General features: G+C 44.4%; 1 protein-coding gene across 2 annotated transcripts; it reads right to left on the minus strand.

Moving 5' to 3' along the window:
• Nucleotides 1-2,012: 2,012 nt before the first annotated feature.
• Nucleotides 2,013-15,576, minus strand: CCDC62 (coiled-coil domain containing 62). 2 transcript variants are annotated; one of them, XM_031059496.1, is made up of 11 exons: nucleotides 15,383-15,576; nucleotides 14,905-15,097; nucleotides 14,168-14,334; nucleotides 13,789-13,890; nucleotides 13,291-13,462; nucleotides 13,104-13,205; nucleotides 12,046-12,134; nucleotides 11,167-11,267; nucleotides 6,634-6,802; nucleotides 5,878-5,997; nucleotides 2,013-2,203 (listed from the first exon to the last, which is right to left on the minus strand). In XM_031059496.1, exons 1-11 carry the CDS (start codon nucleotides 15,416-15,418, stop codon nucleotides 2,174-2,176), a joined length of 1,281 nt encoding a protein of 426 aa, XP_030915356.1. In that variant the 5' UTR covers nucleotides 15,419-15,576; the 3' UTR covers nucleotides 2,013-2,173. The 2 variants fall into 2 exon arrangements, with proteins under 2 accessions (XP_030915356.1, XP_030915357.1); XM_031059497.1 differs by lacking the exon at nucleotides 13,789-13,890.
• Nucleotides 15,577-15,639: the final 63 nt, after the last annotated feature.

The raw sequence follows: 15,639 nt of genomic DNA on the forward strand, positions 1-15,639 counted from the left end.
TGGCGGCCGCACCCGGAACTGCAGCGAGCGCCGCTCCCCCCGCGGCCAGGTGAGACCGCGCAGCACCGGGGGGACACGGGGAGGGGACACGGGGAGGGGACACGGACACGGAGAGGGGACACGGAGCGGGGACACGGACACAGAGAGAGGACACAGGGAGGGGACACGGGGAGGGGACACGGACACAGAGAGAGGACACGGAGAGGGGACACGGGGAGGGGACACGGACACAGACAGAGGACACGGAGAGGGGACACAGGGAGGGGACACGTCTCTTAGTGGCCCCCGCACGGAGGTGATTCCGCAGCTCAGGAAACGCCAGGAACAGCGGTCACCACCAGCACGACGGTCCCATCTGAGCGCCCATCTTCACCCCTCTCCCAGGGCCCTCGCACACAGCTCGTTCTGAGCCCCGGGGCTCCAACACCAATTCCCGTTACCGAAGTCAATGACCGGAGCTCGCATCCACCCTGCGGAAAGGCCGTGGCTGAACAGAAGCTTTGTTGTCTTTAAATAATAATTCAAACCAAGGATACAATAGCAAAGGGCTCCCTGGAGTATTTGAGCTGCTTCCAGAATTAAGGCACCGAGTTTGAAGCGTTTCCATTCGAGCATCAGAGTGTGGTCAATAATGCAGCTGGGTTTTAAGTCACTTAGTGCTGAATAAATTAACCCAGTTATTTCCCTTCTTCCCATTCCACAAATCCAGGGCAGCCCCAACACAAAATCCTAAGGCTCTGCAGATCCTTGATGCATCACTTGAGCTCAGTTTTCTATATTGATTTCAAAGTCATCATTTTAAACTCTCCAGGGGTTTAAACTCAGTGAGTTCATCCAATAACCTCAAAACCATTTAAATGCAGCTGCTGCTTGTTAGTTGCACCAATTTCTCTGCTGGACAGCTTCAGGGCGAGCATCATGGCATTGTCATCATTGGCTTTTTAGGGGGAATTCTTGTTATACCCAGAGCAGCAGATTGTGAGGATGGAGCCTGAGAAGGTTCTGCACAGGTAGAGGAATAAATGCCCTGTAAAGGCTTGAGGAAACCTGGAAAGAGCTGGAGCAGCTGAGCTTCCCTCTGGGTAACACTGGTGAGCAGGCAGGGAGAGAGTCTGGAGAACAGCAGCTCTCATCAGAACTGGCCACCTAATTCTGGGGCCATTAATACCTGCAGGAAAGGCTGTCACTGGAGTAATTAAAGAGAAAGCAGAAAATGAAATGAAAGAGTTAACAAGGGGAATCCACGGAGTTGTGTTTCTCTGCAATAATTGGTGGCAGTGGATGGAGCAGAAACTCCCACCCTTGGCTCCCCCCAGCAGGAAAAACGCTGGCACAGGGCTGTGGGAGGGGCACTGGTGTCCCAAAGTGCTCCCAGCCTACACAGGACTGGGCAGCCCACTTGTGTCTGTGCTGAGAAATGTCAGAAATCAAGCGCTAAATGTGTTAAATGGGCAAGAGAGACACAGCAAAGCATCACCTTTATCAGCTTATTTGATCTCTTCGTTAAAAAGCAAGTTCAAGTTGTGATAACAGCACATCTTGCCCAATCAGCAAACATAAATCCAGTTTAAATGCTAAAAAAAGGGTCACATCATACTTGGCTACCTCTACAGGGCAAACAGAGGCCATACACACCTGATCCCATAAACATTTTTGGGAAGAACCAGCTCCTGAGTGTGGAAAGTTGTTGTGCCTATCTTGTGGGTGACAGCTCTCCCATTTCAGCAACATCGGAGGCAGTTCCTGCTTACAACACTAATTGGGAACTTCCTATAAACATTATTCATCTCTCTCTACAAGGCAAGAAATCCAGAACAAAAACAATGTGCTATAAAAAAAAAAAAAGGGAGAATGCTTGGCTGTGTCATACTCTATAAATATTTCTGAGCCACCATAAAAAAAAAGAAAAAGAAAAATAGTTCCGATGTTGTAACAATTACACACTTCAGACTCTTAAAAAACAAGCTGGTGTTTAACCTGAGCTCTCAGCTATAAAAATAGCTCTGTTAATCTTGGCGTAATTCTGTGTTTTATTTCAAGATAAAATACATTCCTGCAGAGTCAGATCTTCTTGCCACTTGTGGGTCTTTCAAGCACTCAGGAGGACCACGGGAAAAAAAAATTAGGTAACTTTCCATTGTAGCTGCTGGGTCAATGTCTTCAGTCCTCACAATTACCTCTGTGTTGGAACCAACTTCTTCCTCTGCAGAAAATGGAAAAGGTTTTTATTAAAAAGCAGGAACATTTCCTCTGAAATATCTGAAGCAACCACACTTATGTGAATTTACTACACAAATTTTCACTCTGCAAACAGAGTAAGAACATGGAGTAAAATATAAAGAGGAAAAGGTAAACAAAATACTTCACAGAAAGGGAACAGTCTCAGGGCCACCATTGGGATGTTGGGAAATAAAACCTTTCCAGTTGGCTTTCAGGAAAGGAGTGATCTTTGTGCCCCAGGCCAGCCACTGAGTCACCATTTATGAGCACTGGCACATGCTGCTGTGTCCAAAACTTAAAATAGCCTTTTCCTCACTGCTTTCCTCCTGAGTTCTTCACTCTCCCCCACCCAACCTCTCTCTAGAGGCAAAACAACTGACTGATGAGAATGGCTAAATCATTGGCAGCTAGGGAGGAAATTGCCCTAATGTTTGTCAGTGCACCTGCCCTCAAATGAGTTTCAAAGCAATTTAAAACCAAACAAACACAACCAAAATCAATTCAATCACTTCTGTATATGAAACTGCACAAATGTTTGGTTATTTCTGGACCTGCTCTGCATCAGATCTAACTGATCACAGTGATCCAGTGCCTTTTAACACAGAAAGAAAATGAGAATTATGCATTAGCCAGTGACTTGGAGAGCCACTCATGCTTGTCATGGATCTACAGTGGATTGTGGTGTGTTTGTTCCACCAGCTCTTTCTCACTTGAGGCAAATGTGATTATTTCAGTAGGCTCAGCGTGCTCTCCCCACTCTGCTGCCTCAGCACGGGGCTCAGCACTTTTGGGGATTTGCTCCTGAAGCTTTGTAACATCAGTGGTTTCAGGATGCAAGTCACAGTGCTGGCTTCAACCTATAAAACCCCTGGCTGCTTTTACCTCAGGGCTCTGTTCAGGAACAGAGGAGCTCTCTGTGTGCACAGGGAGGTTTGGCATTCCAGCTACTCAGCACCCATCTCCCCCAGGTGCCCCATCAGCTGCTCTCCTCAGACCCCACGGCTCTCAGAGCAGTCTCAGTGTCTCCAGGCTTAATGCAGAGCCAGCAGAACACCAAACCAGCCTGACTCCCCTCCCCAGGACACAACCAGCTCAGGGACTGCAGCTGGAATATCCCAGAGAGAACTGAGCACCAGATTCCCATGGGATGGAGGCTGATCCACAACTGGTGTCACACAGTGTCACCCCCAGCTGGCTGTGGGGTAACCTCCCTTTGCAGGCACAGTGCTTGTCAGCACTGGGAGATTTCTCTTTTTTTTTTTCTTTTGGCCAGTTTCTCTCCTCATTGTTGCTGGTTCTTATTCAGTTTCATGTGGTGTTCAGGATTTTAACCATATCTGGTTACTCTTTTGTCCTCAGAACCAGACAAGGTGGTGCCTACTGCAAGCATCTAATCCACAATGGGAGAACAAATAATCAGAGAGTGAGAAATTTCCTGATTCAAAAAGAAAAAAAAAAAAACCCAATCTGCTGTGGGCAAGGCTGCTTTGGATATTCTGAAACAGCTCTATTCAATACATTCTACTTTTGGGGCTCTGAGCACAGGAACAGTATCCTAAAACAGCCCTTGGCCTTGGCACTGGAAAAAACTTCCCAATCTCTCCTTCAACAATGTTCACATCCTTGATCCTGTTATCTGTAACACACAGAAGGGTTTTAACTACAATAAGGAGAGTGCAGGTACTGGGGAATGAAGCTGTGAGATCTGACTGCCCCAAGGATGAGGAACACACTACAGAAAAGTTTAATTATTTGGCTAAAGGAACTACTTGCTGTTACAGTACTCACAAGAGTTTTATTTGGAATGCACTTAGAATCCTGTTTTAGGCCCATCTCAAAAATCCATAAAGGGTATTAATATTGCAGATGCATTTATAAAGAGGGAAGCAAACAAAAAAAGATCAAGCTGAAAACACTTTCATGCTCAGGGAACATCACAGAGAAAAAAAGGAAACTTAGCATCTCTTTCTTCTGCAGCAGGTAACTGGCTTCTGTGAAGAGCTCTGTTGTTTCTATTGTAATGTAAAAACACCACATGGAAATCAAAGGACTCAGAGAATAAAGTTTCCAGAGCTGCCAGGTTCAAGCTGCTGAGCAGCAGGGGTACAGTTCTTAATTCCCCCTTCTCCTCTCTGTCCCAGCGGGGCACAGAATCCAACATGTACCACTTCCCCCTGATTCAATTCTAAAGGCTGTATTTCATATTTATTCCATTCTAAAGCTCAGTTTAAAACAGCCCCAGGTAAGCCTGGTTTGAAGCAGGTTAGCTGGCCTGCATAGATTAACTCGAACATGCTTGACGAGTTTTTGCCCAGAACTGCTCTGAAAGGAGATCAAAGTTGCACAGATGTGGCTCAGGATCTGCTCCCGCCACTACACATGAGTTTGCTTCATTTTCTATCCACTAAAGCTGAAGGAGAAGCCAATTTCCAAGCTCAAAAATGCAGCATCAGATCCTAAAGCAGAGTCATGGGCAGACAGAGGAGCTGAGCTGTGACGTGCCAAGCAGTGAGCAGGAGCCAGACAGCTGATGGGGCTGGGCAAGAGCCACAAGCAAGCCCTGTGTGCAGGGAGCTTTTCAGGAATCCTCCTACTCAGGAGGCTTTGCAAAAGACTAAACTGCTGCTGTCTTTGCCACTGAATGAAATCCTGCAGAGGAACTTCTGAACAAAATATCCTTTCAGTTTCTGCAAACGCTGGCACACAACTTTTACAGTCAGGCCCAGCACAGCGAAGGGTTTATGGTTCTGAATGTTATAAAAATGGCTTTGTCTGCTCCTTACAGCAACGTTGTTCTGGCCAGGTTCATCTAAGGCTAAAAGGAGTGCAACTTTTTGCAGGGAGGTGAAATGTGTGAGGATGAAGATGAGGGTTCAGCACTGCTCTGAAACCAGGAGCCTAAATTCTCCCTTTGGGATATACACCAGCACAAGTGTGCTCATTGCTAGGGACAAAAGGTACAATGTCCTTGTCAAACAAGGTAGAAATTCTTATGGATATTTACCCACCAAACAAGTGACCCTTTCTCTGATTACTTCTGCTGCCCAAATACTCAACAGGAACTTTATCAGCACTTGTGCTCATAAAATAAACTGATATGACAGCTACATACAGGTTCTTTTCTTTGACCACTGAATATATTCTCTGACCCTGCAATGAAGGAGCTAAAACTACCAACCCACAAGAACTCTGCCTTTATTGAAGCTGAGCTTCTGGTTTAAATTCACACCTGAAGTATCCTATATATTCCCTATACTGCCCTCCTTTCTATGAATATTATAATAAACCAGTTCTGACTGTGAGTCTCTGGGACAGCAGAGCAGTGAGTGTGTGCTGAGCCTGAGAAATCACCTAATTTGCTTCAGGTCAAAAAGAACCAGTGTTCACTTTTTTCTAGACCTCCTATAGCTTGCCCCAAAATGACTTCTGCCTTCCATCTGTTCAGACACATGCAGGAGTCAAATCCTGTCATGACCTTAAACAGCCAAACAGAAACCTATAAAAAATTGAAGCACTAAGACATGCAGGAATTGTCTCACAGATAACCAATATCCTCCTCATGCTTTGCTAATGCAGTGCAAGCCAAGCATAAGGGAAAGGATGTTTTCAATCAGCATCCCTGAGACCTCACCCTCATCCTGGGAGAGCAATCTGTACCTTATTCTTGTTGGTGGTGTTGGGAATGCTCGTGTGGAGAAGGCTGAGCTCCAGATCAGTCAGCATCTGTCGGGACTGGGCCAACGAGCGCTCCAGCTTCCAGAACAGGGAACTGGTGTCCTGCAGGACACAGACAGGGAGCCAAAGTTAGGGAAGGATCTTTTTTTTGGAGGATTTCAAAGAATTATAATGCACCAAGGATTAGCATTTTGATTTTGAAATGTTTCTGTTCAAAATACTGCAAAGTAACAGACTGTGTCTAATTGCTGGTGTTTCTGATAAACACAGAGCTCTCTCCCAGTGCCACTTTAAACAGATTTCCATATACAGGTATATTAAGCATTCACAAGAGAGGTGCTTCAGGGATAAAGGGGAGAATAAACACATGAGAAACAGGGAGAACCAAGCAGAACAGGAAAGAAACCGTGTCCAATAGCTTCTGATAACTGCATCCACCTGTACCCAGATATTTAGTGGAACTACCAATTAGCCAGCATCCATTTTCCTCAGGCTTTTCATTCCAAAACCTTATTAATTTTTAAAAAAATTCTTTTATACTTATGCTGTCCAAGACATACTGAGGCAACAAGGAGCTATTTAAAAAAAAATATGTTATCACCTTTGCCATAAGCCTGCTGTGTCATCATGTGAGTCCCCAGTTCCATGCCTGGAGACATTTGCATTCCTACCATCAGTCATAATTCCCCACAATTCCCCTCAAAATCAGTCAAGGACATTGTGCAATAAGATACTGACTGTGTTCATGCAGTATCTCTTTGTTGGTTTGGTCACTGCCAGGTCATTGATGTCCAGAGGGGAATCTTCATCAGATGATTTCCCAGAACTTTGAGTCTTGTTGCTCTTCTCAGTGGATGCCAAAAGAGGAGAAGCCAAGCGGAGGGAATTCAGATCCACGTTTTCTTCACTGTTAAAAAAAAATTAAGACATTGGCAGAAGCAGCATCACCATCCTTTTTAAACTTTCAAGGGGAAATCATGGCACAACATAAATAACTGTGGGCCCTGAGCCAAGCAAACCAAGAAGCTTGGGAGATTACCCTGCTCCTCAGAGCATTCCCATGTTTAACAGCTTCCCTAGATCACTTTCATCCTCTAAGGACGAGGGTTTGACTTTCAACCAGTCTCAACCAGCTCCATGACCATGTGTTTGAGTGTGTATTTAACCTTGCAAAGAGCACACTAAAGGCAAAACTTTGTTCTTCCCAATTTCTGCTACTCACTCCCCTCTCACACCCAAATCCTTTTGGTTCTAATCAACCATTAGGCAAATTAATATTTGTAGGTGTACCTTTCAAAGGAATTTCACAGTTTTACAGTCATCATCTCATGTCAGAGATCACAGGACAGCTTTCCCAAAGAGGCTTGGATTTATTTATTTTTAAATATAGGAGCAAACCACATTAATAAACTTCTGAACACAACAGAAGCAGAGTGCTAGCCCTGCCTGGACTGGCAAATAATGAAAAAAGATGTGCATTTTAAAGCAAATATTCTCTTTGAATTGATGACATTTCAGTAGATACTCTTTAGATAATTATTTTGGTGTAACAATGCATTCCATACCTGACAAGACTATTAAAAATAGGTGCATTTTTAACTGACATTCAATCTAGGAAAAAGCCCTCATGAGGGTTGTCAGCTCATGAGTGTCTGCTGTGTCCCATTTCACTTCTCCCATAAAACACTGGGATAAAACAGGCTCTCCTTTAAGAGAGAAAAGCTCATGTCTGTGTTTCTGACAAGGAAAGGTTCTGTGGAGCCGTGAGGGAACAAGCCTGGAACAGGGATGTCAGGAGATGAGATGAGCCGGGAAAACACACAGGTTGGAAAGGAAGGGGCACAGGTTTGATTCTGAGGCAGGGAAATGGCTCAGCAATGGGTGGTTTAGTCCAGCCCGAGCAGAATCAACAAGTACCTGCTGATGCTCCATCTGTAAAATGAGAATTGAGATAAAAATCCAAAGGCAGCAAATGTTGGCCCAACATAAATGAAGTCACCAAGTCAGAGCACACAGAAATGATTCCTGCACTCTGGGATTTCACAATCCCTTCTGCCATTGGGGAAGGCATTTGACTGTTAACAGCCTCCTTGTTGGCCGTTCCAGAACTCAGGAACTCATGGCAAAAATATTTGCTGGGATGACAGGGAGGTGCCAGCACCCTTCCCTAAACACAAACTACATCATCAGCACTCTGAAAGCAGCAATGGAAAACTGGAGGATCCAGATCCAAGTCCCAGGAGGAATGCTGTGCTGGTCTGTGCCATTAATCCCTTCACAGAAGCAACACTCCTGCCTTCCTCCCATGTAGGGGTGAGGATTTATTGCCTGCCAAATCCGAGTCAGCAGAGGCTGGAGAGCAGACAGTCAGGGATTTGCACTGAGCCAATCCATCTCCAATTAGCAGGGCCCCAGGACCAAACGTGGGCATCAAGAAAACTGGAGAGCTCAGCAGCAAATCCCAAATGGGTAGCACAGCTGCCCCCTAACTGGAGGATACCTTCTAGCTGCACTGCCCAGGTTGAATTTGTTCCTTTCCCCTTAAAATTCACTCAAGGACAAGACAAATAGGGCAAGACAAGAAGTGAAAGCAGCTTTCATGATGCAGCCTCAAAAGGGATTTAGAGGGATGGCAGTGTGTCATTGGTGCTGCTGGGGAAGCTGATAATGAAGGTCAGGGTAGACAGAAGGGGAGTGGAGTCTTTCCAATGATTTATAGGCAGTGGAAACTAGAGAGAGCCCACATGGAGTGTGAAGCTCAGCTAAGGCACATGGGAATGTGCCAGGCCAGCATTCTTTTTCAGTGGTTGCCCATTCACCTTGTTTCTGAACAGGTCTGTCTCACTGCAGCAACAATTCCTACAATATTTCTGTTTCAAAAGCCACACAGAATGAAAGCACCCATACATCAGATCTTTCCATTCCATAACATTAATCTGTTTGGATGCTGGGCAGGCTTGCTGGCAAACACTGTGAGCAGGTTTAAACAGCTGTTCATTTACTGTGCTTGTCAAACCACCAGCTGGAAGGCTCCTCTCCTCTGGCTAAAAAGCAGCTATGAAATCGCTGTGAAACTTCAGGAATCCTTCTAAAATAGAGCTGGGTAAATCAATTTTTTGAACAGAAATAGAGGAACCAACAGAACAAATCCACAGCAAGTCCCAGCTCTGAATGCCTTTGCTTATGCTGGCACAAAGCCACTTCTGTAAATGCAGAGCAGGTTTTTTATCTCGGAGACATTCCAACATCACTGAGGCACCTGGGTCTTCTTCTGACACTTCTCAGCATTAGAAACCTCATCCTGCTCGTCCCCAACCACATGTCCTTCTCCTCCCACAGCACAAACAGAAGGATAGAGTCCCACGAGCTGCAGAGTGGACAGATTGCTGTCCTTTAAATCTTGCCATCTCATTTCTTGCCCTGACAGAGGCAGCAGCCTGTGCTCAGAGCTGTGTCCTACATTCCTGCCCAGCCAAGATCTGATTTCTCAATAGAAGTAACACAGTCACTAAAGCATCACACAAAACCTGCATCTGTTTCTTGCCTCACAGAAAACATCACTGTACAAGTCCAGCTCTGGTCAGAACATATTTTACCCATCAGAGTTATGAGTAACACCTGGGATTCAAAAAAATCTTAAGATTTTCTCAATTAGTTTATTTGGCTAAAAGTTATATGGTATTGCAGCTTCTCCTGCCCACACAGCTCTTGGGGATAAGAGAGGAAAAAAAATAAATGCATAAAAATAGAATCATGATACTTTAAGAGCTATTTTTATTTTAAATTTGTTACTTTTCAGGTTGAAAAACTAAATTTAAAACAGCAGTTACTCTAAACATAGCTTGAGCTAATACTGAGAGCTTATACACCTAAGTTTCTATATAGTCTAGCTTATGCTTATTTCTTAAAGGCAACAAACTCATAACCTTTTTGAGCAGGTACATTTCATCTCTTGTGCAGTCTCCAAACAGCTGTAATCTCTTCCACGGCTTGTATTTCCATCTCTCTTTTTGGGCTTGAAAATCTCCAGCCATTCCAGATCTGAGAGTGGCTTCCACTGTTTGTCTTTAATTACAATGAAGTTATTAATACTGGAATCAGAGTCAGACTTGCAAGTGGCAGGAGTCTCTCTGCTTTTTTGGCCAGACTCAGTGTCAGATCTCTCTTCCCAGGTTTTGTTTCCATTATCAGTTTTGTCAGACGTGCTGCTGCTCTGGATTAAAGTGCTTTGCAAATCTACACGAGATTTGATTTTAAGCCAACGATCATATGAAGGCAAAGACACCTCAAAGGTTTTTTGGTCTGTGCTTTTCATTTCATTTTCTCCAATTTCCCTGTTTCTCAATGGCCTTGTGTTGTTTACCTCATGAAATTTTTCACTGTCTAGCTCATCAAAGCTTGATGTAACATCCTGCTTTTCTCCTTCTTCCACAGGCAGGGCCAAGCCTTTCACGGCTTTTTGACACTGGTTTAACAACGCTGAGGCAGTTTCCTCCAAGTCTGAAGCATTCAGTAACTGTCTATTATCTACTTCACACTTCTCAGGGGTGGCTTTTACCCTACTTGCTGGAACTGGTGCAGTTCCACACTCCTCGCACATCCCGTGGCTGCCCTCAGTCCTACCCTTGTCTGTCTTGCTGCTGGGGCTTTCAGAGGCAGAGAATGTGGCCCCTGAGCTACAACGGCACGACAAAAACAAGTCAGAAACACTGCAGGTAAAGAGCATCCCCAAGTGCACTCCTAAAGCTCTACAGAACACGGGCTCTGCCACGGTTCTGCAGCAGCTCACACACCACCAGGCAGCTGTACCCTGCCAAAACCCCACAGAAAATCTGCCCAGATTTGGCTGTTACTTTTCAAAACCAGTCTGAGAGTTCCCTCATGTTTTAATCACAGTATGGTGATTTGTGTGAACCTCCAGGGTGTGCACCGATTCTCTAAGTTTACTTCCTAAAATAAACTTTGCTTTTTAAATAAAAGTAGTAGGGAGCCAGGTTAACACCCCTACCACCAGACTATTTCACTTTCTAAAAAAAATCATGAGCTGTCTGGCCTGCTACAACACTTGCTCTGTGACTGATGTTCATGGTCTCTCCTGACCAAATAAAACACAAGGTACTTGACAGCTTCACTGGATGTTTGTGGTCGAGTCCAGCAAAGCCATCCTGACCCAGCACACACCCCTGTTAGGATGTTAGTTGGGGCTGAACAGTGAAGTCTCTCTTTGAGGACAAACTATTTAAGAAAAAAAAAAATTTAAAATGTCTTTACCTCTTTCCACTTGATGCATTTTCAAGTTTTTGCCTGGATTCCTGAGAGCTATCAAAGTTGACATGGAGGAAGTGCAAGTCCCGCTGCTGTTTTACACAGACCTGTCAGAGGCAGTGAGGGGCACTGGTGAATATCTGGGTGCAGGAAATCATCACCAGGTAGTACCAAAAACATCCTCAAAATGTTTTTAAAAGCCAATGCCTGTAGTCAAATTATTGACAAAGACTTCCAAATCTAAGAGACTATCTCTGCATATATTTAGGAAAATAATGTTTTGCAGCAATAAACAGGATTTCTATGAGAAGATTAGAATATTCTTCTAAGATGGAACCACACTGAACAATAAATAAAATATCATTACTGTTACGTGATATTTAATACATGTTGTTATTATGTTGTTCACAGCTACAGAATTACAGGACATGGATGATGATCATGGGATTTGGCTTAGACTGCAGGGTTTTTTTTGTGAAGCTAATGGAGAAGGTAACTACCCATCAACTATTTGCAGTTAAAAAATGGAACATGCTTGGAGAACCTCAGCTGAGAGCAGGTGAACACACAGGGTTTAGGTTGTGAAAAAAAGACCTGCCAGGACACTGTGTCCCTTACTGTGCTGAGCTCACCTTGGGCAGGTGTGTGATCCCAATCCTGCTGCCCTTCACGTCACTGCCCAAGCCTGGAAGCACTTTGGGTTTTTCAGCTTAACCCCAAATGAAATAAATCAACATTCTACAGAGATCCCAGCAAGGCACAAACAGATTTTTGTTCCTTAATCAAAACTATCTAGATCTAACTTTTTTACACTGTTCCACACAGGTCTGATGTTCCTGAAAATGCTCCTCTGACCTCGGGGCAGGAACACAACCAGGGCTGTACCTGTCGCAAACTGGACAATTCTCTTTCAATCCGCACTTGCTTCGACTTGGCAAACTGAAAAAGTTGATCCTTTCTCTGGGCTTCTTCCACTGTTTCAAAAGATAATAATTGTTTTTATTACCTCAGGTGAACAGACACAAAGTAAGTGCATTGCTAATGCTGTGTCTGTAGCAGTAGGAGGTAGTACAAAACAAAAGCATTTTCTTAAGATCAATGGGATCTGTTTCTCCTCCAGATAAAGAGAGCACAAAACCCACAAGAAAACAAAAAATCAAGTATTTTCCTTGGACTTTTCCTCAGCACCTGGCTTCATGTTACTAGCAGCAATACTGTGCTTCACTGACTGATTTATTTAACGTTTTTAGAAATGAAAAAAGAAATGGGAAAGAGGGAAAAAAAAAGAGGAGAGCATAAAGGGAATTCAGTTAATTAATTTTAATTCATGCACATAGAGAGAAGTGCAGCAAAACAATTCTCAATTTTATTGGTTTTAAAATAATGAGACATGGCATCAATATCTGACAAAGGTCAAATAGCAGACTAAAAGTGATAGGCAAGGAAATTATCTGACAGCAGAGGACACCTTTGGCCACCTCATCTTTCAAGGTCTCTGTGGTTTTCCCCAAGAATATTGCAGTGACCTTTCCTATCCACTGCAGCACCAGATGTTCTTCCACCCAAACCCAAAGGTATTATGGAGAGCAAGATGCAGTTTACCCAAGCCTGCATATTAAACCAGCCTAAACCAAAGCCACCACCTAAAGAAAGCAACGAGAAGAGAAAGTCTCAACATTTTCAGGAGAGTCCCCTGAGCCACTCATTCCTCCCTATATAATCACTTTGGTGAACTTTGTGCTTTCACAAGATTTTACAAAGTGTCCCTGCAGAAGCCCAGATATTGCTTCCACAGAAGAATGGCACACCAGGGATATACTTTTATTAAACTGCAAGGAAGGCAGGTAACAAGCTGCCTCCTTCACAGATATCAGTGAATTGCTGCCCAGAAGTCTCTGAGCTGTTGAAAGCCAAGGCATGAAAGGCCAACTGCCCACCCTCACCTGCCAGTATCAGCTCACTCCTCAAGCAGCCGTTTTCTTGTTTCAGGTGACTGATTTCTTCCTGGTTCTTGCTGCTCTCTTTCATCTTTTCAGAGAGGATATCTGCAAAACAAAATGTAACATTCCCCAGAGTGAAAAGGAATTGTGCTGGCCTACACTAAATTAGGTGCCCAGCAGAAACATTTACCTTTCATCTTATTTACTTGGCTCATGACATCGTTCAGTGTCACCTTGAGGTCTTGGTGCTCCCTGTTGCGAGTGAATTCATCCAACTTTGCTGTACGCAGGGCATTCTCCAGGGTTTTAAACTTAGATGTAACCTCAGTAATCTGATCAGTTGTTTCAATTAAGGCCTTGTCCTGAAATAGGAAACACACTGAAATCTTATTTTTAATATCATGGATGGGTTTGGACAAAACAACAGTAAAGTCATCCTTCTGCAGTAAAGTGATCCACAGACTTCCTTCTGAGATTTTGAGGAAAAAAACACACCAAATTAAATCTTGGAAACAAGCTTGTTTATGAAAACAAACCAGTTTATTGCTGACCATTTCCCCCTTCTCAAACAAGCCTAAGAATTAACCATGAGTGAGATCACCAGGGACAGAAGCCTTGTGGCACAGTCACTGCACTGCAGCTTGACCACATTTAGTGCCCATGAACTGACAGATGTTACAGATGTTACCTTCATCTGAAGCATAGAGAGAAGCTCCTGTTCCCTGGCTTGCAGCTGGCCTGTTTTAGCAGACAGTTCCAAAACTGAGCAGTGGAGACTCTGATTTTTCTCCTAGTGAACAGAAGTAAGTGTCAGCCCTTACTTCAGTCATTCAAAGTTATTATTTTTCCCAGTAAATGCATCCACAACATTATTGAAACATGGTGAGTGGCAATGTGGGATCCTGAGCAAACTGGAGAAAAGAGGACTGGAGGAAAAATTGCTCCCCAACTTGCTTGTGATCAAGGGTCTTAATACCCTGCATGTCTCAGTTTTGGAATGTTACAGTTCATCACAGGCGCCCTGTAAATGCATGGATTACAAAACCAGACCATCACTCAACCCCTACCTCCAGAGCCTGGCAGTGAACAGATGAATCTGTGACTTTTTGAGTGAGCTCTTTAAACTTCTGTTGTGTGCTTTCAAGTGTTATCTTACTGTCATTATGCTGGGATTCTAATAACTTTAACTTTTTGGTCAGCGATTTTATAACTGCATTTCTCTCATTCAGCTCACCTGAAAAGGAAGGAGACGAAGTTATACATGAAAAAAGAGCTCAGAGGCTGTCATGCAATTTCTTAAATCTCAGAAATAATTTCACCCTGTGTTTTAAAATCACACAATTCAAACCTGGATGCTTATGTTGCACACTCTGAAGGAGGATTCCCCATGTACCCAGGTCAGATGGAAGAGGAAATGTGTGGTGAGCTCTGAACTGAGACTGTTCAGAGCCACTAGGTGTTTTGCTGGGTGGTTTGTGTTTGTTCAGAGCTGTGCAGCAGAACCTCAGGGCACAGGGCTCTGTAACTCGCCAGCAGGCTGCACATACTTCTCTTCCTCCACATTTATTTAATCAGATTATTTTTTAAAGAATTCACAGAACCAATTCACACATTCAGACAAGAAAGAGTCTGATCAGATCACTTCAGCACCAGCGTGGAAGATTAGATCTCAGATAAACAATAAATTTTAAGGCTGAAGGGTAGGAAAGGGATCCTTATATGATGCAAAACCATTATTGAGGGGTTGAAGCACCTGAACATATTTAATAGACCAAGATGTCGTTCTTGACATCACAGCACTTACTAGTTAACGAGCTGCATCGTTCTGCTAAAGTCAGTATTTTTTGGCGATCATCTTCCCAGGCCTGGATGTGCCTCTCATGCACTTCCACCATGTCATTGAGCTCTTTGTCACGATCTTTCAGTTCTGCAATTAAAAGCTTGAGCTCCTGTCTCTGCCTCCTAATGATGCTGTTCTTGTGATCGGGGCTAAATGCCTACAAAAGGTGAGACACGGAATGCATTTCAACACAAGGAAGTGACAAATTCTCTCTCACAATAAACTCGAGGGGTTTATTTTTAGTTGAGCTATGTTTCTATTATAAATAGAGACCATTCCAAGAAGTTCCTTATGCTCGTGGTACCACCTGTGGCCCTTGACTGAAGCCCTTTGCAGAACGAGGTACTACCACCTGTGGTCCATGACTCAATCGGGCAGCAGCACAGTGAGCACCCTCCTACCGAAAATAGAGCCGATTGTTAACGGCACTTTCATCTTTTACCTGGGGCGAAGCAGAACGCTGTAGTGATGAACTCATAGGGGACTGGGGGCCAGAGCTCTGCCAGGCATTCGTGGAACCGGGAAGGCTTCAAGGATGTCACGTTCAGCATGGAGGCTCCCCCGCCGCACACCCGTCACGGCCCTGAGGGAGCACAAGCGGCCTTGGAGCGGACGGGCCGGGGCCGCAGGCCTGAGGGGGGGCCCTGAGCTGCCACCTCCGGGGAGCGACCCCCGCTCCCGGACAGGGCTCCCCCGCCG

The sequence above is a fragment of the Geospiza fortis genome, unplaced genomic scaffold (genome assembly GCF_000277835.1).
Source record: "Geospiza fortis unplaced genomic scaffold, GeoFor_1.0 scaffold145, whole genome shotgun sequence".
NCBI classification, from domain to species: Eukaryota; Metazoa; Chordata; class Aves; order Passeriformes; family Thraupidae; genus Geospiza; species Geospiza fortis.